Raw genomic sequence first — 24222 nt, 5'->3', positions numbered from 1 at the left:
ATTCAACACTGTATATGATGTCAGGTCTGCTGAAAGTCAGATACAACAAGGATCCAATGATTCCCCTATACATGGTTTGATTCACAAGAAGATCAACTTCACCTGCTACAATCTTGGAATTTGTTCCCTTAGGAGTATTTGTAGGTTTGGAATCAAACATGTTGAATTTCTTTAGCAAATCCTTTGTATACTTCACCTGACTGATTAACATTCCCTCTGATGATTACTTAATTTGTAGCCCCAAAAAGAAAGTCAGTTCACCCATCATGCTCTTCTCAAACTCCTTTCCCATTATGATGAAAATTCTTCACATAAGTGCTCCGATGTAGCTCCAAAGATAATTTCATCCATATATACTTGTATGATAAGTAGTTTCTGTTCTCTTTTTATTAAGAACAAGGTGTTGTCAATTTTCCCCCTTTTGAAGCCATTTTTCAACAAGAATTTTGACAATCTTTCATACCGAGCTCTGGGGGCTTGTTTTAACCCATACAAGGCCTTATTCAATTTGAAAACATGATTTGGTGGCTCGACATCTTCAAAACCAAGAGATTGTTTTAAAAACACCTCTTCCTTTAAGTCTCCATTTAGGAACGCACTTTTGAAATCTATTTGATACAACTTGGAACACTTTAAATAAGCAAAGGCTATAAGAATTCTGATAGCCTCCATTCTTGAAACTGGTGAAAATATCTCATCATAGTCTATGCTCTCTTCTTGATTATATCCTTGAACAACTAATCTGGATATGTTCCTTGTAATCACACCATATTCATCAAGCTTATTTTTGAACACCCATCTGGTTCTTATAATTGGTCTGTCAGTAGGTCGTGGGACCAGGTACCATACCTTGCTTCTCTCAAACTGAAGTAGTTCTTCTTGCATTGAGTTAACCCAGTCTACATCACACGAAGCCTCTTTTACATTCTTAGGCTCGTTGATGATATAAAAGCTGAAAATGCAACTAGATTTTTTGTTTTTGATCTAGTATGGATCCAGAGTTCATAGGTGAAATGAGATTATCAAGTGGATGAGATGAACGATGTTCCATCCTGGTCTTGATGTCAACGGATGTAACTAATCAGTTTCCTCCTCTTCATCGACAGAATCCTCATTTTCTGGAGAGTGAGTGATATATTGATTGGCGTTCTGAACGGGACTAGGTTCCTCTTTAGTCTTATCAACTTCATCAGTCTTTTTAGATGAACCTTGATCAGCATTTTCAATCTTCAACTGATCACCTGTATCATCTTTACTTCTCTCACTTGCTGAGCTTGAAATAACTCATTTAGCTCATCTTGATCATGTGATGCTTTCCTTTTTAGATTTCCATCTTCATCGAAGACTACATAGACACTTTCTTCAATACATTGAGTTCTCTTATTGAATACTTTGTATGCCTTACTTGATGAAGAGTATCTTACAAAAACTCCTTCATCACTGCTAGGATCAAACTTTCTAAGATCATCTTTACCATTGTTCAAGACAAAACACTTACATCCAAATGCAAAAACATAGCTCAAATAGGTTTCCTGTTGTTGAGTAGTTCATAGGGAGTCTTATTTAGCAATGACCTTATCAAACATCTATTTGTGACATGGCATGATGTGTTGACTGCCTCAGCCCAAAAATTCACTACTCAGTTTTGCTGAGGAGTTCTTGGAGCTGATAAGTTGTGGTTGATGCCGTTTTTCTGACTGAATTGATCAATTTTTGAGTTTTCAAACTCAGTTCCACGATCATACCTGATCCAGCTATCACTTGATTCAATTTTGTTTGAATCATTTTGAAAAACACTATAATTCATCTGGTGTTTCTGCTTTGATCTTAAAAACCTTGTCCATATGAACTTTGAGTGATCATCAACTATCACCAGAATGTATTCCTTTCCATTTCTACTTTGAACTTTCAAGGGTCCACATAAATCCATGTGCAACAGCTCTAATACTCTTGATGAGGTAACTTGCTTCTTTGACTTGAAGGACGTTCTAATTTGTTTTCCTTTTACACACGCTTCACAAATTTTACTCTTACAAAAATTCAATTTTGGCAGACCTAGTACCAGGTCCTTAGAAACCAGCTTATTCAATAAAGATGAGCTCACATGACCTAGTCTCCGATGCCACAGATCAACATTTTCACTCTGAGCTTTTAGATATGTTAGATCATCTCCATGAGATGTAACTAAGTTTAACAATACATGTTTTTATATCTTTGAGCTGTGAGAATCACTTTCTTTGTAGTCAGATTAACTATTGTACACTTCTCAAATGTAAACTTTACTTCATTTCCCTTGTCACAAATTTGAGACACACTCAGAAGACCTTACTTCAACCCACTGTCATGGTACACATTATCAATGGATTCTTCAAAAGTTTGTCCCACTTTACCAATACCTAAAATATACCCCTTCTTTCCATCACCAAAAGAGACACCTCCACCTTGAAATGCCTTCAGCGAGAGGAAGTTTTTTGTATCTCCAATCATATGTTTGGAGCATCCACTAGTCATTTACCAACAATGACTGCTACTCCTCTTACTCACCTGCAACAAGAATCACTTATTAGACTTGGGAACCCATTTTAATTTGAGTTTCCAAAAGGCATATAAAGGAGTAATCAAGCTATTTCTTGCCAGGTGAGGTAATTTTAGATTCTTTTTGATCAAGAGCTTTTGAGCAGGACCAGGTCCCCTTTTTTAAATCCTTTTATTTTATGTATAATTTGAGATCTTTCATGACTCTCTCCAAGTTGTACATTCCCTTTTTAAATGCTCGTTTCTACCACAGTGAAGACACAACAAATTATCAGACACAAATGCATATTTGTTGTGAAGATTGAAAGGAGGAGTAATATTCAAGCTTCCTAAACCCTTTTTGTTGTAGTTGCTTTGATTTGTCATATTTGAAAGCAACTTAGAGGATTTTGTCCATTTAAGGGAATTTGCAAGTTCATCCTTAAGTTTGCCAATATCTCTCTCTAGGCTATTGTTCTTTTCCAAAGCTAAAACAAGGTTAGTCTCAGTATTTTTCAATTTTTCTTCCATTTCAACTGGTAAACTAGTAGACTTTTCTTTCTGTTACTAAGACTTCTCAGTCATCAGATGCAATTGTTTTTCGAGTTCTAGTTTTTCAGATTCTAGAACAATCATTTTTTCTTTAATTAGTGATATCTTCTTACCCATTTTATCTCTGTTTTCATTTAGACTTTCAAACTCAACATTCATGGAATCTCTTTCAGAAGTTAAATCAATCATAGAATCAATCAAAACATTTTGCTAATTTTCTCAATCTTTTAAGAGAATAAGTATTCATATTTTGCTTAAAATAAAAAAGAGTTACCTTATCCTCATCATCTTCATCATCTGACTTAGCCATGAAAGCAGACATTTCATTGAATATATTATCCTCATCATGAACCACCATCATTGATGCATCGTTGGGTTCATCAAAGTCTTCTGATCACTCGAAGAATCTCCCCATGCAGCAAGAACTTTCTTGACCACATAATCAGCTGCAACTTTTTGATCATCTTTATCAAGTACCAGGTCCTTGCACTTTTCTTTCTCGCCTCTTGGTCTGTGATATTTTTTTTTTCCAGTTTTGAGTAATGGACAATCTCTTATAAAATGTCCAGCCTTTCCACACTTGTGACATGTATCATTTGGAGTTGCAGTTCGTGGAACATCTGCTCCCTTTCTGAATCCCTTGTTTTTTCTCACAATCTTCTGAAACCTTTTGATGAGGTAAGCCAGATCATCTTCACTGGAGTCTTCTTCAGACCTGTATTTCAGGATTAAAGACTTATCCTTCTTGGCTTCCTTCTTTGACTGATCATAACTTCGATTCATCTCATGATTCTTGAGATTTTCAATAAGAGCATCCATTGTCAACACCTTCAGATCCTTTGCTTCAATGATGGCATCTACCCCCAGGACATGGGAAGGATTCGAAGAACTTCCCTTACCTGCTTGCTCATACTGATAGGTTCTCCAAGACTTCTTAACTCATTTGTGATTGATGATAGTTTAGTGAACATCTCATTAAAGGTTTCACCTTCTCTCATTTTGAAATTTTCATACTGAGAGGTAAGCATATCAATCTTTGACTCTTTTACTTATTCAGTTCCTGTTGTTTTCAAGCAATACCAAATGTCCTTTGCTGATTCACAAGCTGAGATACAATTAAACTCATCAGGACCTATACCACAGACAAGCAACTTCTTTGCTTTGTAGCCTCTTTCAATCTTCTTTCTGTCAGCTTCATCGTATTTATGTCTGGGCTTTGGAACCAGTCTAGTGATTTCACCATTTTTTTCTTCACACATTGGAACAAATGGTCCATCTAAGACGATGTCCCACAGTTCACTGTCTTCAGCCATAAGGAAATCATGTATTCTAACTTTCACCAGCTATAGAAGTGGTCATTGAAACAATGAGGTCGAGTCGAAGACTGACGCTCTTCCAGATTGAGTGGAGCATACATTCTAGAACAGGAATCACTCTCTTGGTATTAACCAGATAGAGAGTACCTGCTCTGATACCACTAGAATTTGTGCATCCACAACGAGTCAGTGGACCACGTCCTTTGACACACAAAAATATAATAGCTGTAAGTAAATGCAGTTTAATGACACAAGGAGTTTTACATGGAAACCTCCTTGCTCAAGGGAGTAAAACCACGACCTGTCTCACAGGATTTTCAAAACCGTTTCACTAATCTTCACAAGCAAAAGGAAACCGCTTACACAAAATTTGAGAAAAAGTTTTTAATCTCACTATCAAACAATAACTCTATTGCTTGATGAGCCTAAGTAGATATTACTCTACCCACTAAGCTATCACACTAGACAACTTAGGATTTCCTAAGCAATCTTACAGACTCCCCACTAAACCATCAACCTACTAATGATTCAGAATTTTCTAAGCAACACACAGGTTGCCCACTAAATTAGTTTAACTAACTAACTTAGAATTTCCAGATCAAACCACACTGATTCCTTTATAGTTTTAGGATCAGTTCACAATGTAAGATCGGAAGAAAGTATTTCTAAACAACTAAGCACTATGTTCGCTTGAGCTTGAGTTGTTTGGAATATTTCTTCTTCTTGATTTTTTAAGTCTTCACAAGAGTTCTTGAATATGTTTTTTTAAGTTGCAAAAACTGAGTGAAGTGTATGAAGATGTTGTCCTTGTATAGAAAGGTCACTATCCTTAAACACTTGCCATTGGTTAAGATTTTTTTACGCTTCTGACGTTGTTGGAACCTGTGCACCAACTATTTGTACTTTCTCCAGCTGGCAGTCAAAAAACAGTTTGAGCTAAGAACCAGGTACCTTCATAAGGTCCCTGTATTTTGTCAAATCATCAGAACTTCAAATAATAAACTTCTACTACACTACTGTACAATATTCACTTTGTTTCAAAAAGAATGAACTAGTTTTCTTTTAGTTTGTTTAAAAAACAATAATCATTTTCTTTTTTTTGGCAACACTTTAACTTTAAATTTCCACGTGACTTGTAAGGTCACGAGATTAAAGGGTCTTTGATACATTTGATATAACTATAATTTAGATTCACAAGATTAAAAAACTTTTCTTTGTTTTCTTAAACATCGTTTCAAATCATATTAAGTCATTTTTTAAAAAGGAATGACATATTATTTAACAAGGTTTTAGATTATATGTTGGCATTCCATGAATTCCATTTATCATTTTATCTGCAATTTACACTATATTTTTCCATGAGTAGTAATCAAAAATTTTCATTACAACTTTCTTTGCTTCCTAATACTCCTTCCGTTCATTTTTTCTTGTCTACTTAGATTCTTTGCACGTTTTTTAAGAAATAACAATTAATCTAAACATTTTTTACCACAATATTTTTTATATTAATTGATGTATAATCTTAAATTTTGAGAAATTATATACTAAATAAGTAATGAATGTTAATAGTAAATTAGATTAAAAAATATTATATTTTTTTAATATGCTAAAAATGACAAATAAAAATATGAATTTATATTTTTAAAATAATAAACAATTATATGTGAATGGAGAGAATATAAAAATAGATTAAAAAATATTATATTTTTTTAATATGCTAAAAATAACAAATTAAAATATGAATTTATATTTTTAAAATAATAAACAATTGTATGTGAATATAGGGATATTAATAATATATATTCTTTTAAATGAGGTGGCAACACTTCATATAACTAATCATATTATCTATACCGCAGAATTGAGTCCAGAGGAGTCGGAAGATGTACAATTTAAGCAGGTATTTGACTCTTTGATTAATTTTTGACATTGATCTTCCCTCTCTTCCTCCTTTCTTCTTCCCTTTCTTTACTGATTCTCAAACTTTTTTTAAAATGTCAATAAATTTGTATCAAATTCTTTGAAAATAGTGTGTTTTTAAAAAAATCCGACACGAATACGACATAAAAAATGAGGTGTCAGTGCAATTTAACCATCAGGATATTATTCAGTTGAATTTGAGGAAAAAAGGCCTCTTCCTATTTTTGTATGTTTCTATAAATTATTATAAGTGAATCCTACCTAACTAAGAAAAGATAATTATAATTAAGATAGAATATTTTTCCTATAATTATGCTAGGAAAAAGACAAGGTTCCTAAAACCATGCTAATTAATTATATGCAATGAACATTCACCTCAAGTTGATGCAAAGATATCACACATACCCATCTATTAATTATTGTTATATTCAATTTCATGGAGTTTGGCAAAATGAGTTGGTCCAATACAACCCTAACGTGTTAGAGAGTTAAACAGGTTGGGGTGGGATGATCTTTTTAATTAATGGGCATATGAAATAGCAGTCTAATCTATCCTTAAGCGAGCCACAGGTTGACCCTTCATAAAAAAAAATTAATATTACTCTCTTAGAAAGAGTATTAACATTGACGTTTATGAACACACCATCAATTTATACAAAAAATTATTTAAAAATCAAACGCTTCGGTGAATACAAAAATACATTTATAAATCACACACTTCGGTGAATACATACAAAATGCATAATAACCAGTAAAATTTAGTGGATAAATGTTAATCATTCTATCATTTCTCCCACAAAAAACTAGGTGGTTTTAAAAGATTTCCATCAACACAAGGCAACTCAAATACTTAACAAAATTAAATTTCTAAATATTACATGACTCATTAATTAAAGTTTTACGGCTCCGCTTCCGCCTCCACCATCGATCATATTTGAATTAATATGTGATATTATTTCCTTAAGAAGTTCATCTTCATTTGATATTGCAAAAGACTTGAATTTATATTTTTCAAAATATTTATTGATAAAATATTTACAAATAAAAGACCATTAAAAATATATATAAATATTTTTCAAAATTAATAGCCCACGGGCTGACCTCTGAGGCATGCGGGCTGAGCCTACAAGGCCAACTGCCAAATGGGGCAGGCTAAAAAGCTTCCTTCCTAAATGGGCCAAAAAAATAAAGTTCAACCCCACTTATTTCAATGATTGGGTTGAACTGGCCTCACAACAGGCCAAATTCATATTGACGGCTCTATGGCCATGCCCCAATACAGTACCAGCAGCAAGTTGTCTCTACATTCATAGGTGAACTCAGAATTTAAAAAATCCATGTCCACCAATATTAAGCTTGTTCTACTTGGGATTGAACCGTGGTTATTTGGGTGAATCAAATTATACCACTGGTACAAAGTATCATTTCATACTTCTTATGGGGGCATTATTAAATATTTTAGTTTCTGTCAGTTTTTTAAAATAAAATATATAATTATTTTTGGAAGCTAACGAGTGCATGTACATCCCACTATAGCACGTGGGTCCTACCTATGTATGTTAACATATAACAAGAGTTTATTATCTTAAAATGGGGAAATTGTTGAACAAAGAGCTACATATGATCTAAAAATAGTGACAAAACAATGACCGAAAGAAGTAATAATCAAATATGATTCCTAGCATTCTTCATATCAATTTGTTGCACTTGGAACCTCTTCCCGTTTCCTAATAGGACAACAATTTTTTCTTTTTATTTTCATTCATATTAGCATCAATGATACCCAAAGGTATGAGTTCTTTGGGAGTTTTGATAGAGTAATGGTGTGCTCAGAACTTATTAATATAAACTACACAAAAACAATCTCAAACCAACATCTCTTTTAGCATTAAACATATATGAAGAAGTGTGCTAGCTATTTTCTCTTTATTTTATTGGGAGTGGACTACAATTTCATAAGAAGGTGATGAATTTCATGAAGCTGATCATAAAGTCATCAATTTTTTTTTGAAGTGAATGCACCTCTATTATCAAGCCTAAAAGTTTTTATATCATCATAGCCTCAATTTTTTATTTTCTCATACTGTATTCCATTTATTTATTTAAAGTAATCACATCATCTTCTCCCTCTTTGTTGACGATCACAACCTTTGAATGCTTGGTGACTTTTATCTTTATTCTTGAAATTGTTGTCATAACTTGTTCCTTTTTCACGGCCTCTTCCTCATTAATTTTCTTTATAATTCATTTCACCTACATTATCTTCTTAAAATCAGTCTTCATTTTAATTAAGAAGATACTCCGGTGGCTCTTCTTATTTCCCATTGATGTTTTAGCGGGCTCGTAAAGACATGCTCTACCATTATAGAATTGGACTCATCAATAACACACATCATATAATCAAATTTAAGTGTTAAAAAAGCAAAAGAATCTTTTCTTTACTTTCTCCCTATACCTTTTATATTGATCACAATAGCCATCACTTTTTGAATAGAAATCCGAAATGAATTTGAATACTTTCATTTATAACTTACAAATAAGTCCTTATAGTTTGATGTTTTGTCGTTTTCATATTATCAATTCACTTGTGAGAATCTCGTAAAATGTACTAATGTTATCCACATTAAATAATAAGAACAAGAAGACAACAAGGACACCAAGCTTTTTTTACATGGAGAAAATAATACTCGAGCGACAAAATATAACATAACTAAAAATTTAGTATATTTCATATTCTCAAAAGACTACACAACACTAGAAAGGACCTCATTTATTTTAGATACCTCATTATAACATGCTCACCACTCAATTTTCCCTTATATAGACCTATATGTCACGAACTTAGAGTCTCACTGATATTCTGTGCGACACTGGACAACTTACTCATGATTTTAGTGGCGGGACATGATAAATAACTATCTATGTTTGAACGACTCTCAATTCTCACTATTTGTTTCATTTTTGTTTGTCAAAATAAGGAGATGAAGATCTTCTTTTATTGTCTTGCTTCAACTAATCACAACCAAATTGCTTAATTAATTCTTTTCAATATATCATTTTTATAGTTGTTATACCTAATTTTGGATTTTGTTTCCAAATTTAATTAATTTTGGAAGATTAATATTATATTAGGCATGGCTGACATACTTTTGGAGAAGGGCAAAAAATCACGAAGTGGAGGCAGATATTGCAGAAGAGAGATTACAGTTTTGGATCAACCAAAGTGGCCAACCTCTCACTTCACATGATGCTGTTCATGGTAACACTTTACCTCTATCTTGCTTAAGGCGAATAAGTTACTTTTCAATGCACGCTCAACTTATGAAAAATATCGCAAACTAAAAGAAGAAGAAAGAATGACCCATTGAGTGCTTTGGAGCTATTACTGTCGTTAAACAAAGTACAATTTTATGTCAATTTATATGAATTACTTTTCTTTTTAGTTTTTCCAAAAAAAAAGAAGAGGTATTTCTAAGTTTAGTAATAATTTACCTTTAAATTATTTATTTATCCTTAATAAAATGATTTACATCAATACAAACATCTATCACTTATTTTAGACAATAAATTTTGAAAGTATACATTTTCTCTTTAAACTATGTGTGAAGTCAAAGTAACTCATATAAATTGGGTCCGAGGAAATACATGTTTTGGTTGGCAATTTCATATTGTTGTTTTAGATTAAAAAAATATTTTATTTTTAGGGTTAAGTTTTTCAACAAACTTTTGGAAAAACAACTGATATCTTTTTATTGTACGATACGTTGTTTTGAATTTATGTTAGGACAATACTGCCCTTATTAAAAATGCACTTATCAAATATCCATGTTGAATGGACAAAATATTAATTATATGCATTATGGACAGCACGTCTCTAACTTAAGTCTCATAAACTTGCACCCTCTCAATTTTGGAATTTTAACTAATATTAAATGATGAAAATCAATAACCCATATATGACTCGCATCATATATGGTTAAAAATCTTATTAACATACTCTTAGATAGGGTATACATGGTGCGGATTTTTTTTTCAAATGGAAAAATGTACAAATTCTCCTCAATCTATGCACGAAATCTCAGAGATACTCTTATACTATATTAATGTCCTATTACCTTCCTAAACTTATTTTATAAATAATTTTATACCCTTTTCGGCCTACGTAACATTATCTCTGGGTCCAATGCGTGTTGACTTTTTTTCAAGCTAGTGTCGTAGATCGAAAATGGGTAGAAAATTATTTATAAAATAAGTTCGGGGGGAGGGGTAATAAGACTTTTGTATAGTATAAGTCTGTCTGGTGGGATTTCAGACATAGATTGGGGGTTATTTATGCATTTTCCGTTTTTCAAGTATCAAATCAAATCATTTGTATTGGGTTTGAATCTATAAACCAAATCAAACTAATGAAATCCAGGTTTTTCAACCTTGGGTTTAGAGTTTCACGATAAAGTATTCCTACAAACATATAATTTACTCGTACTTCAAATAAATTTTACTCCTATGAAAATACAACTATCAAAGGTTTTCTCAAAAAGATAACACAAAATATGATAAGTGGTAACACTAAAATATTCAACAAAAAATAATAATGAAACCTCATAAAATAAATATTACAAATAAATAAGTCATAATAAAAATAATCATAATTTAAAGTACTAAATTATACTAAGATAAGTCTAATAATATTAATTACATGACTAAATATTAAAGAAAACTAAAATTAAGTTATGTATTTTAATTGTCAAAAGCAATGTAAAACTAAGATAAAATGGTCTAACCACCACCCCCAAAAATCTATATTCGAAATTTCAACTACACACTTTAACTTTACGGATGTCCTATGACCCCCTTAAAATATTTTAAAGCTAAATTATTTGTTTCCTAAGCTAAACTATTTGTTTCCTAATGCTGACGTGATAAAGAAAATATGATTCACTGAGTGACAAAGCAATTTTTTTTATTAAAACTTTAATTTTAAAAGTATTCCCTTTTTCATATTAACTTTATTATTTTCTAAATGTTTTAATGCTACCTTTTACTCTAATGTGTTATATTTATTGTTGTTTATTCGTTTCTTTCTTCTTCTTCAAACACTTTGCCGAATTTAAGTTGACGGAAAATAAAAGAGATTATTCCGATAGAAGACCACGATCCACAATATGTCTAACTGCATTTCTTAGTGCATATATTTCACAGTTTATAGCCCTAATTGGGGGGGGGGGGGGGGGGGGGGGCGGGGGGAGATAGATTAAACTTGATTTTGTAATAAAAATTATTTTCGCTTGACAACCTGCTTGATACTTGGTCACTGCTTTTTATTTCTATGACTTTGGACGAAGCGTGCAACTCAAAAAAGAAAAAAAACAAGGAAGAGGAAAGAAATGACCAGTCAAAGAAATCCAAAGGTGGTTCCATCTTTGGCTATCTTCAGGGAAACGAAGGAGAGTACTGTAAAAATGTTGCGTGTTAAAGGAAGTTACCAATAAAACGGACAAAAAAAAAATATCAACTACAATAAACAATTGAAAATTTTGTTACAATATAGGTAAGATTAAGAAAAGTAAAAATCTTAAGGTCACAAATGAAACTTACAATTACACTTTAATGGCACACAACTTTTCTGATGCAAGAGAAAAGAAGAAAAGGGTTAAAAAGAAAAGCAAAAGACTATAAAAACAAAAATAGAATAAAGAAAAAGAACGATAATTCTCTCATTAGAAAAATGATATATATTAGGTGGCAGGAGTACGTGCATGTCACTGCCTAACCCAAATTTGGGTTTGACATTTTAAAGGGGTATATATATAACTTTTTAAATTTTCAAGGGATAAAAGGACATCCCTAAAGTATAAGTGTGTAGTTGAGAATTGACTAACAAGTTGGGGGATATTTGACAATTTTCTCTAAAACTCAAGAACACATATTCGATGTTATTGTCATTATTAATGTTGAATTATTATTCTTTTGTTATCGGTAATATTTATTTGAGCTTCATTAGAGTTACTAATATCGATGGAACGTAGCCTAGAACTTCTAAGCCAAACTTGACATAATATGTTAGTAAAAGATAAAAAAATATAAGAAATGTTTATAAATTGTATCAAAATAATACTTTTATGTATGATTTAAAACTGATATATAGAATATGGAGTTGATTTTGTCACGCCCCAGCCTACACCCTAGGTGGAACTGACACTCGGTGACCATTGCTAGCCTCGAGAGAACCCTTGGCCTGACTTACCAGGGGAATACTTAACTTAGCTAAATATAACAATAAAGAACATTGTCAAGGGGAAAATACTCAAAATGTAATAATCTAGCCAAAATGACATTTGAGTCTCAAAGTTAAAGCATCTGAAATGTAAGATAAAAGAGACATCAAACTGAACAATCTAATTGACTATCTGTCTATGAAGCCTCTAAACTGACTGAGATGAATGTTGGGGAAAATCCCACAACATTCTATTGAACTAACTAGAAAGCAATAAAAAGATCCTCCGTAATGCAAGGAGGCTCACCACTGACTCTAGAGCTCAAATTGGATCAATGAAGGATGTGTGTTAATCATGGTTACCTGCGTCTGCATCATAAGACGATGCAGGCCAATTGGAATCAGTACATGAATGTACGAGTATGCGAGTTGGATTGCTAAACACAACTGTAATGCTTGAATGGAGTAAGAATGAATTTACCTTGGCTCTCCTTAACTTAAGAGTCATAACTCAATATAAAGCGATAAATACATATGCAATATAAGAAAAACTTATAAAACAGTGTAAAAACTTAGTTCATTAAAGGTAAAACAATAATAAACTCAATTTTACTTATATATGAAAGTAATATAAGTTCTAGGGGTGATTCTCTAACCGACAGCTATCACTATGAGCCTTAGTAATGATACAACGTATAATCTCATGTTGCAAGAGGAACGCTCTATACATTTCCGTTGGTATACAACCTGAACTACTACTTGGATCCACTAGTCTATGCTAAAAGCACTAAGGAATCATCTAAAAAGTATAATCCTTTATATCTCCATGTTGACTACATGGTTTATGGAGACTTGAGTTAATATAAACTCGCGTCGCCAGATCGGTGTCAATACTACTCCCAAAATACTTAGCTCATATGTTTTTAAAACAAATTCTTCTCTAACTTGAGGTAATTGTTCAAACTTAGCTTCAAAAGCTTTCTTGGAAATCATAGTTTCCTTTATTTTTTACTAAAACCAGCCATGAGATCTGTGGAAGTCTAGCTTCCTTTCTTTCTCAAAAGATTGAAAACGTTTTGTTTAAATTCTTAGGGACTACTTAGTTCCCCTATAACTCTTGAGAAGTGAACTCAACTTATTACTCTTTGCTTAACTTGAAACTTAACTTTTAGGAAATACTTAGTTCCCTTATAGCTTTTGAAAATTTAACTCAACTCTTTTACTCTTTGCTCAACTCTTTTGTTGAACCTTAAAACAAAGTAAAAATGTTTGTTTAAGACTCTTTAATGCTTAGGAACTTATTTTGAATTGCTTCTTAACTTTTAGACTTGACTCTTAACTTCTTTGACTTTGATCTTAACTTCCCTTGAATTGAATTATGGATTCAAGGATCATGATCTCATATTTATGGATAATTTAGTGATGTTTAGATTTACTTTAGAGTGTTGGAACCATCTAGGAATAATAGGTACATCACTTAGGAACTAACACAAAAATATAGGGGAGAAATGGGATCTCCAGGTCACCCTGGCGCTCGAAAGGCGCGGGGCGCAAGGGCCTAATGGACAGAGTATGTCGTGAGGGGCTCTGATAGGCGAGGCGCTCCACGGCCTGTCAGACGGGTTTCCGACTTTTCTTCTCTGGTTTTCAACTCTAAACCTCCCAAACTTGCATGGATCTTACCCCAAAAACTTAGGATCTCTAATATTCTCAATGTGCAATAGTTTAGGCTCATAAAACAGCCCGGAAACACGAATCACAAACCACTAAAGTTACACTACGGTTCTACCAACGAGATTTCAACAATTGTTCATCAAGAACTTCAAGATTCATCATTTAATCAATACATAACTTGATGAATTTAACATATTGGTGTATGCATGAACGAATACACACAGAAAGAACTCACATACCTCAATAGAGATAACCCCCGACGAATTCCACTAGCAAAACCTTAGTGTTGTTGAAGAATTTTTTATTTTCCTCTTCTCTTCTCTTTTCTCCCAAGCCCTAAGCATTCTCAACTTTTCTAAAACTGATACGGGACTTGGTTTTATACCTAATAAAACCCTAAAACGAGTTAGGAAATACTAGGGTGAAAAAACTAATTTACGCTTACTAAAATCCTAATTGGATTTTTCCTCAATCCAACAACCCAACTTCCAAAAGGCATACCTCCCTCATACGACATCGTAAATGGGAAAATTTGATGTTGTTGGAAAGATCTTCCCAATGGATTTAAAACCATATAAATAACTCAATTTAACTCCTCCTAATATGAGAATTATGACCATTTGAAAATGACCAAAAACTCACTTTTATACTTAAGAAATTTTCCAAATTTCCCTATTTATTTCCAAAAATTACTATTCTTGGTTTCTTAGCTTATTATTAGTTATTTCAATTTGCGAGATGTTATATGTCTGATCTTGGGTTGACTGTTTCAAGTTCAAACCAACTCAATCCAAGTATTCAAATTTTCTTTCCAATACTAAATCACAGATTTTTTCTCGACATACAGCTTGGTGCAATTTTGTGTTCGATTTTGTTCACCCCTTACCCTTACAGATGATCACCCAAGCTTGTAAAGAGGTATGAGAAACATATCTAAATTGATAGGGATTCCAAGTTTTCTGCCTTTTTTTTTTTAAAAAAAAAGCAAGCTTTCCTTCAAGCTTCAAGTATGGAGAAGTGAGATTCCATGACCTTCCATGGTGAAATAAAGTTAATATAAAGAGGAATTTACTTATGTTGACCTTGTGAGTGATTGAAAGGAGAGAATTTGAGAAAACAATTATTCTAAGCACAGTCCACATGTTTCGTGCTTCGTACGCTCCACTGCATAGAACGAGAAGTGTTTCATGATGATATCTAATTTACACTACCAGTAGGTAGCAAAACCCCATAGTCCGGAACCAGAAGTAATGTGCTATCACGCGTAAGAAAACACAAGGGGAGTAGGGGACCATATAAAAATAAAAGGAGGAGAAGTAACAAATATAAACATACAAAATAACCCCAAAACCTCACATTAGTTGGTATAGGAGTATAAATACAAATACATATAGAACTATCTCCGAATTTAAAATAATGACCAGTTTTATCCAAGAGAGAGGGAGATCAGCAACTCTGAACGTCACGGGTTCACCCTAGCTCTGAATCCTAAAAGTTTCTTTGCACGAGTCCCAAATAAATGGAAAAAACTTGTACTATGATCTGCAGGATGCAGATGTGTAGTATGAGTACCAATAAGTGATACTCAGTAGGCGCAGACCGACTAAGTTCCAAAGATAAAGACAATATAAATAGCATGTAAATAAGGAAAGTGCAACACAAGTAACTAATGAAGGAGTATCATATGATAATACAAGTAACAAAGATGTAGAAATGTAATACACTGACTAAGGGACTGGGACAATGCAGTATATATGGAGGTGCTACTCTAACAACCTAATCACGACAAAGTCTCTTACGGATGCTAACTAAACAAGGATACTAATGGTAAATGACGATACTCAACATAATCACCCAAAAGGTCAATCAAATCTAATCGAATAAAAAACACCAAGATAGGAAAAATACAACTGATATACATAACTACCATCAAATCAACATAAGATACACAACCATATAATCGAACACTAACCTAATCAATCCCCCATAATCATGGAAAGTATACAACAACAAACATAATCCAGTCGACCTCTGTAAGACCAGTTGGTGCAAACAACAATCAATTATATTGATGATGTACAATGAAAATGAATGCAACTTATGTGATAGAAACCAACTAAGCCATCAAAACCATGTACCTCACAAACAAGTATATGTACCTACCTCCTACCCTTGACAACTAGGTAGGACTTATGCAACTAACCTTTTGCTGATCAATGTGTCACATGATCAGAGGGATCATAGGGGACTCAAGAAGTTTGTATACACTTTTGATCCCGATTCATGACTTTCAAAGCTTCTGTCACGGTATCAGATCTTCTCTATCATGGTATCGAAGGTAAAAGTAGCCAAATATATAGAGAAAGGCTATTATAAGTAACTAAAATCAGGAACAATTAAAAAAATACCTCCATTAACAAGAAGCTAACATTGAAGAAGAAGAGCTAAAATTGAAAGAGAGAAACTCTCATTGTTTGAGTTCAAAGATAGAGCAATACAGAGAAATTACATCAGTACTTATAGTTCACAATTTTACAATACGTAAACTACATTCTAGAATCTACTAACAGAGGATTAGTTATAACTAACTCTAGGAAAAAGACTAATATATCCGTTCTTAATCCTAACAGTTTATTTTTGTAACTGTTGTTTGTCAGCTCATTTCTCAACACTCCCCTTCAAGATAGGAAGTGTAAAGATGTTCAACACACCTAGCTTGGATACTAGATATTCATGTTGTGGCCTTGACATCCCTTTTGTCAAGAAATCTGTTTGTTGCTCTTGTGTAGGTAGATAGTTTATCTTGATCAAGACTTATTGTAGTCTCTCCCTTATGAAATGGCAATTTATTTCTATATGTTTTGTTCTCTCATGATATGCTGGATTTTGCAGTAATTTGTATGGCAGCTTAACTGTCACTATATACTTGCACTGGTAGCTTAACACCAACTCCAACTTCTTTCAACAAGCCAAGTAGCCACACTAACTCTGAAACTTTTGATGGCATACTCCTATATTCAGCTTCAGCTGAACTCTTGGACATTGTGGTTTATTTCTTTGCTTTCCAGGACACCAATGACTGATCTATCTTGATCATTTACCCTGTAACTAACCTTCTAGTTAACGAACATGATGCCCAATCAGCATCACAAAATACATAAACTAATTCATCAGATGAACTAGTTAGTAGTAAACCTTGACCAGGTTCTTTCTTCAAGTATCTCACTATCCTCAATGCAGCATCCATATGGGACCTTTTGGGTTGCCAGAGAAATTCACTAAAAGTCTGTGTGCTGTAGGAAATGTCTGGCCTTGTCATATTAAGATATAGCAGTTTACCAATGAGTTTTTGATACATTGTCTGATCTGTCAAAGGATCTTCAGACTCATTTTTCAGATTAACTTGCTCATCATACTACCTTGATGTTAACTTAACATTGACATCAATAGGTATTCCTGCAGTCTTGGTTGTTGTCATACCAACCTCAACTATAAGCTCAAGAGCATATTTCCTCTGATGCGTCAATATGTCATCCTCTGATAAACTGAACTCAATCCCTAGGAAATCCTTTAGTTCACCTAGATCTTTCATCTTGAAAGCCTTTTGTAAAACCTGTTTAGTGTCTTCTATTAATGCAAGAGTGCTGCCTATGATTAACATGTCATCTACATAGACTAAAACAATACAAATTCCAGTTGTTGACTTGTCAATAAACAATGAGTAATCATACTGACTTTGTTTGAACTTAAGGTTAACAAGAGCTTCAGTAAGCTTGTGATTCCACTGTCTTAGAGCTTGTTTGAGCCCATACAAGGACTTTGTCAGTCTACACACTTTCTCCCCTTGACTGACAAAACCTTGAGGAAGTTGCATATAGATTTCATTCTCCAAATCCCCATGCAAGAATGCATTAAAAATATCCATCTGATGAACATACCAATGCCTTGAAGATGCAAGAGAAACTATGGATCTCACAGTCACCATTTTAACAACTGATGAGAAAGTTTTTGTGTAATCAATGCCCTCTTGTTGGCTATACCTCTTAGCTACTAACCTATTTTAAACCTTTCAACTTCACCTGTTGATTTGTACTTAATCTTGTAGATCCAAAGTGTGATTTGATTGTAATGCTTGAATCTCAGATTGCATAGTAGCAACCCATCTAGGATCCTTGACAGCAACTGAACAAGAACCAGGTCTTCGCAGGGATGAGGTAACAGCTATATAATATTGATATGTGGGAGAGAGATGACTATAAATCATGTAATTGCTGAGAGGATATTTGACATCCTTATTAATGTTGAGAGATATAAAGTCTTTCAGCCATAGTGGTTTATGAGTATTTCTGGATGATATTCTAGATGCAGCAGGAAGAACCTATAAAGATTCTTCCTGAACTGTAGCAGGAGCCTGTGAAGAGGTCAAGACATCAGGATCCTTTAACTCAAGTGTATCCTCTAACTCAGTTGTATTATCATAAGGAGAAACATCAGCTTCAGTACAACTAGGTGATACAGAAACTTATGGAGAGATCCATACATAGAAAAAACTGGAGGCTGCAAAGTATCTACAAACACTGGTTGTACATCATGAGAGTCTATTTGTGGAAAAGGGAAAACATCTTCCCTAAAGGATACATCTCGATAAACAAAAATGATCTAGTAATAAGATCAAATAGAATGTACCCCTTCTGTATTTCTGAGTATCCCATATGAACTGCAGATTTTGACTTAGGCATCATCTTGTCATGTTCATTAAGAACCTTGGCAAAACACAGACAACCAATAAATCTAAAGTGAGAGAGATCTGGTTTCTTACCATAATACCTCTCATAGGGAGTCTGAAAGTTAAGCACACTACTAGGTAGCCTGTTGATAATATGTGAAGCAGCTAACACACAATGTCCCCAGTATGTTAAAGGAATTTTTGCCTGAAATCTAAAGGCCCTTGTAACCTCAAGTAGGTTCTTGTGCTTTCTCTCAGCTACTCCATTTTACTGAGGAGTGTAAGGACATGTTCTTTGGTGCACAACTCCCATCCCTTTAAACATAGTCTCACAGACATAATTCACAAATTCAGTACCATTTTCAGTCCTAATTACTTTGACAGTTTGAGAAAATTAAGTCTGAACAAATCTTGGGAACAATTTGATAAACATACTCACTTCATATTTATGCTTTAACATACACAACCAGGTCATTCTGAAAAAATCATCAACAATTGTAAGGAAGTATTTATTTCCATCAAATGTAGAAGTATTATAGGGACCCCATAGATCAACATGAATTAAATCAAAGATGTGTAAACTTATTATGTAGCTAGAAGGAAAAGTAAGTCTTGTCTATTTAGCATAAGGACAGACTAGACATTTAGACACTTTACTTATACTTTGATCATTCACATCAAACATCTTATCAAGAACTCCTGAGGACACATGTCCTAATCTTCGATGTCACACTTCCATATCAGAGACTGTTTGAGCAACTTTCAATACAGGTACTCTTTTCATCACAACTCTCCTTATCATCAATATGTTTTTGTGTATACAAACAGCCATCTTCTTTATCAATCTCCTTCACTTTTCCACTGCAAAGTTCCTGGAAAACACAATAATTAGAAAAAAAAAAGTGACTGAACACCCAAGTTCTTTTGTTAATTTGCTCACTGGCATCAGGTTGTACTTGAATTCAGGTAGATAGAAGACATTGGAAATGATACTTATAACTTATAAAGCACATGAACCAACATGAGTTACTTGTGTAGTGTTTCCATTAGGCAAGTATACACTCTTAGAAACTTCTAACTTGATCATAGATCCTCTTATAAACATGTCCAACTGAGAGACCATGTGATTTGTGGCACCTGTATCTACGATCCACACTTCACTATTTTCATAAACAAAAAAAGTTTTACCTGCAGTGTGAGCAGCATGTGCATGATAACAGCTGAAGTAGTGGAATCAGTCTTGTTCTGAAAACCTGAGAGAATATGATCATATTGTTCCTTGGTAAATGTACAACCTTGAAGAAGTTGTTTTACCTTCATCTCAGCTTGATTCACTGTTTTAGATCCTATAGATTGTTGTATCACTTCATCAGTACCCTGAGTAGTCTCTGATTTCCTTCCCCATCCAGGAACAGGAACATTAGTATTCATACCATATGAGAAGTGTTCTAGCTAATGTTGATGAGATTCTAATAAACCTTGTACCTTTCTTTTGTACTTAAATTCTGGTGGGTACCATACAATTTTATAACAAAATTCTTTGCTATGACCCTTACAATGAAAAAAATCACATATCAATATGGAATTCCTTTTGAACCTTTGAGAAGATCCTATGGAAGTACCAGTTTTAGAAAACATTGCTACAAATTCTCCTCCAACTGAATTTAACCCCATATTTCTAGAAACTGATACCACGGCCTTTTGATACTCATCTCCCACTATTATAGCATATGCATGGTTAGTAGTTGTTAAGAGATTCATCATTAAAATTTGTCTCCTAACCTGATGATAAGACTCATTTAACCCCATCAAATACTGATATAACCTTTGTCTACTCAGAAGAGTAACAAACTCTTTAGATTTATCACAGTTACAGCATGGAGCAGGAACTAAAGCCTCAAAATTCATCCGATAGAGTTTTGAGTTTAGTATAGTATACAGACACAGAATCAGTACCTTGATGTAATGAGGCAATATCCTTAAGCAAACTGTAGGTTCTAGATCCATCTACCCTGTTAAACCTTTCTTTTAAGTCATTCAAACTTGAAAAGCAATGGATGCAAAGGCAATATCACTCAGCAAACTCTTCGATACAGAATTCATCAACCACGAAAGTACAATTGCATTAACTCTTTCCCATTGTCCCCATAGTTCTTCACTGAACTTTTCTTTCATACAACTTCCATCTACTAGGCCTATCTTGTTCCTTCCTAGTAGTGCTAGTGTAATTGAACGATTCCAAAGAGTATAATTCTCAATGCCAATCAGTTGAAATGAAATAATGCTAACTCCATTATTATCAGCTGGACTAACAAAGAGAGGATGATTATAATTGATACCTTGTCCAGTTAGTGATGTAACCTGAAGAAAAGTTGGAGTTGATGTATTCTCATTCTGGCCATTGTTGAATGCTTGATCCAAATCTACAGATGCTCTGTTAGTCCCCATTTCTCTGATTCTCAATCACCAATCAATCAACAGTTTTGGAAGCAAGTGCTTAGCAGTAGAACAACAAATCTCAATCCAATTCAGATCTATGATTCTACTTTGAACTCAATGAATTTGTGAATTGAAATCTCAATTTTTTTTATCCAAACACCAATCGCCTTTCACAGAGATTACTGTGAATGGCTCTGATAACATGTAAATAACTAAAATTAGGAACAATTAACAAAATACTTCCATTAAAAAGGAGATAACATTGAAGAAGAAGATCTAAAATTGAAAGAGAGAAATTCTCATTGTTTGAGTTCAAAGACTGAGCAATACAGAGGAATTACATCAGTACTCATGGTTCACAATTTTACAATACGTAAACTACATTCTAGAATCTACTAACAGAGGATTAGTTATAACTAACTCTAAGAAAAAGACTAATCTATCCTTTCTTAATCCTAACTGTTTTATTCTTCTAACTGTTCTTTGTCAGCTCATTTCTCAACACCAACGCACTGACTGATCAAGTGAAAAGTGAGAACATCCCAGATGCCTCTAATGTCTAAAAACCAGTTTTTCAAGTGATCCAAGTGGTACGACTTCCATCAAAACAAAATTTAAAAGAGTAAAAGTGTAAAAACAGCATTGTCAAAATAGTAGTAAATATCCAATGCATGAACCAGGGTCGTACCACAAAACAAGTGAAATTGGTATCAAATATAATGTATGACATTACTAGTATTCAAACAATAGATGCTTAACAACTAGATAAACACTACTAACTACCACACTCCCAAAGCATAAAAACTACCCTTAAGTCCAACTGGTGACAATGGCCTCGATTTCAACAATCTACCAACATCCTCAACAATAACAACATAACAAGGTTAGTAGTACTCATGAAACAAATGAATCAATGAAGATTTCTACAATCAAAGGGGAGTGAATAACTCAATTATATGGAGTCAATTGTGAGTTTACGAGCTTGATGATTGTAGAGCGCATCCAGAAGAATAGACTCAGTAAACGTCCAAGATAATCTAATGTCAAGAAGCTGAGAACAATCTTTCAGCTAGTCAACAATTTTTTTAATAATAACAGTCGATTGAGATATTGTGTTTTCTAATTTACTGCTATTGACTTCCTTCCAGAGTTTTCAAACTGAAAAAATAGTAATCATAGATGTGACATAGCCAAGTTGACATAATTTGGAATCTCATGTGTTGATTTGTTTTGCTTATTTTATTTTATTTTTTGATTTATTTGCTGCCCCAAGCTGTTTTGTTCTTGCATTATTTTATATTCTTTTGGTCAAATAGAAAGGGAAAGTTTTGACTTAGGTTTTCTTCCGCTATCGCCTCGTGGTACACATTTATTTTGTGCTTCCCTTTCCCAACACTTGGGTGGGTTTTAAGATCTTCCTACTAATAAATCATAAAATGTGAAGCTATAAATATTTCTGGTCAACGAAAACTGTTTACGAAAGAAATTATTATTTACCTTTAATCTCCTTATAATTTGTTGTGCCCCCCCCCCCCCCCCTCCCCTTTTGTTTAAGGAAATAACCCATATTCACTGAGTTCTTATGCTTTCCTACAATGGGAGGGTGTCAAAATGTACATATTGTTTACTTTTTCTTCCACACTGCAGTTGAGCGAGGCCTCATAGAGCTCAAGAAATTGGGGATTGAAACCCAATTATGGCAAGAAACTCGCCGGTCAATAGATCCAGAAAATACCAAAAAAATGCAAACGGAAAATGATTTTTGACAATGAGTTGCTTCTCACTTACCAATTAGTAACTTTTTCCTCATCCCGTTTTGGCATTTCTTAGTTCAATTATTTATTTATTATTATTGCTCTTTAATAACTTTTGTTTCAAAGTTTTTATTCATGTAATGATAGAAATACTATAAGTGCTGACTGAAAGTTTTTATTACACAATGCACAATATTGTAAAATATACTAATGTGAATGTTCATGCAAATATGAAATTATTTTAAGAGGAGAAGTTAAATAGAAATATATAGACAAATTACTATTATATGGTGATATGTCCAAATTATGCCTCCATAAAATAATATAACACGATTGTTGTCAAATATAAAACTAAATTAGATTGGGTTGAACCAACTGGGAATAAGATTATTTTTTTTAATTTTCGAAGGAAATGGCAAAGTTTGTGAGAGTTAACTAATGATTTTCGGTACCAATTTGTAACTTGTAACTTTCAACAATATTACTTAAACTGAGAATTTATAGAGAGAAAAACCATGATTGTGTTTACTAGAAGTGTTTACCTTAATTCAGGTTAACATATAATATCACTTTGTAATGCTAGCATACTAGCTTATCAAACCCATGCTACATTTAACTATTTCTCAACCAAACTAGATGCATATTACTTTTATTCTGGACTAAAAGTGTTTATCTCAAATCAATGTCATTTACTCTGAGTTGGTTAATCTTACTACATCATAAATCATTAGACAATTTTTGAATCTGAAATCTACGTTTAACTCATTTCCATGTTTTACATTTTTTTACTCAAAAAAGTTAAATCTAGGGAAGATTATAACATTTACAACCATTAGAAATCATTAATTTGAAAGAGATAATAAGGTATACAATTGCAATACAAAGTTTATTCCATAAAAAACCTTGTTTAGGTCATGTACTCATGGATATACTTTTGGTTGTGTAGTTTTTCCGCTCATGATAATTGATACAAATAATGTAATTTCATTTATTATATAATAATTTACTTATAAAAATTAGAGCAACCACACAAACTTTGATTTTTAAAAAACTAATGAAACTTCGAGAAGAGAACTCATTCAAGCATATTCTGTTATTCACTAAACATAAGAT

At 33.2% G+C, this 24222-nt stretch overlaps 1 protein-coding gene across 2 annotated transcripts in view; it reads left to right on the top strand.

The window, feature by feature from the left end:
• The window catches only part of LOC101260484 (coiled-coil domain-containing protein SCD2-like), a 39423-nt gene extending 16107 nt beyond the window's left edge, over positions 1-23316 (top strand). The window contains exons 15-17 of one of the 2 annotated variants that reach the window (XM_010328985.4): positions 6242-6282; positions 9435-9561; positions 23003-23316. In XM_010328985.4, coding sequence (XP_010327287.1) covers positions 6242-6282; positions 9435-9561; positions 23003-23121 — 287 coding nt within the window. In that variant the 3' untranslated portion in view covers positions 23122-23316. The remainder of the gene's footprint in view (positions 1-6241; positions 6283-9434; positions 9562-23002) is intronic. The other variant, XM_069290518.1, reaches the window with a different exon arrangement.
• The last annotated feature ends 906 nt before the right edge of the window (positions 23317-24222 follow it).

The sequence above is a fragment of the Solanum lycopersicum genome, chromosome 10 (genome assembly GCF_036512215.1).
Source record: "Solanum lycopersicum chromosome 10, SLM_r2.1".
Taxonomy (NCBI): domain Eukaryota; kingdom Viridiplantae; phylum Streptophyta; class Magnoliopsida; order Solanales; family Solanaceae; genus Solanum; species Solanum lycopersicum.
The sequence above is the reverse complement of the archived record's forward strand: the minus strand, read 5'-3'. Positions and strand labels throughout refer to the sequence as shown.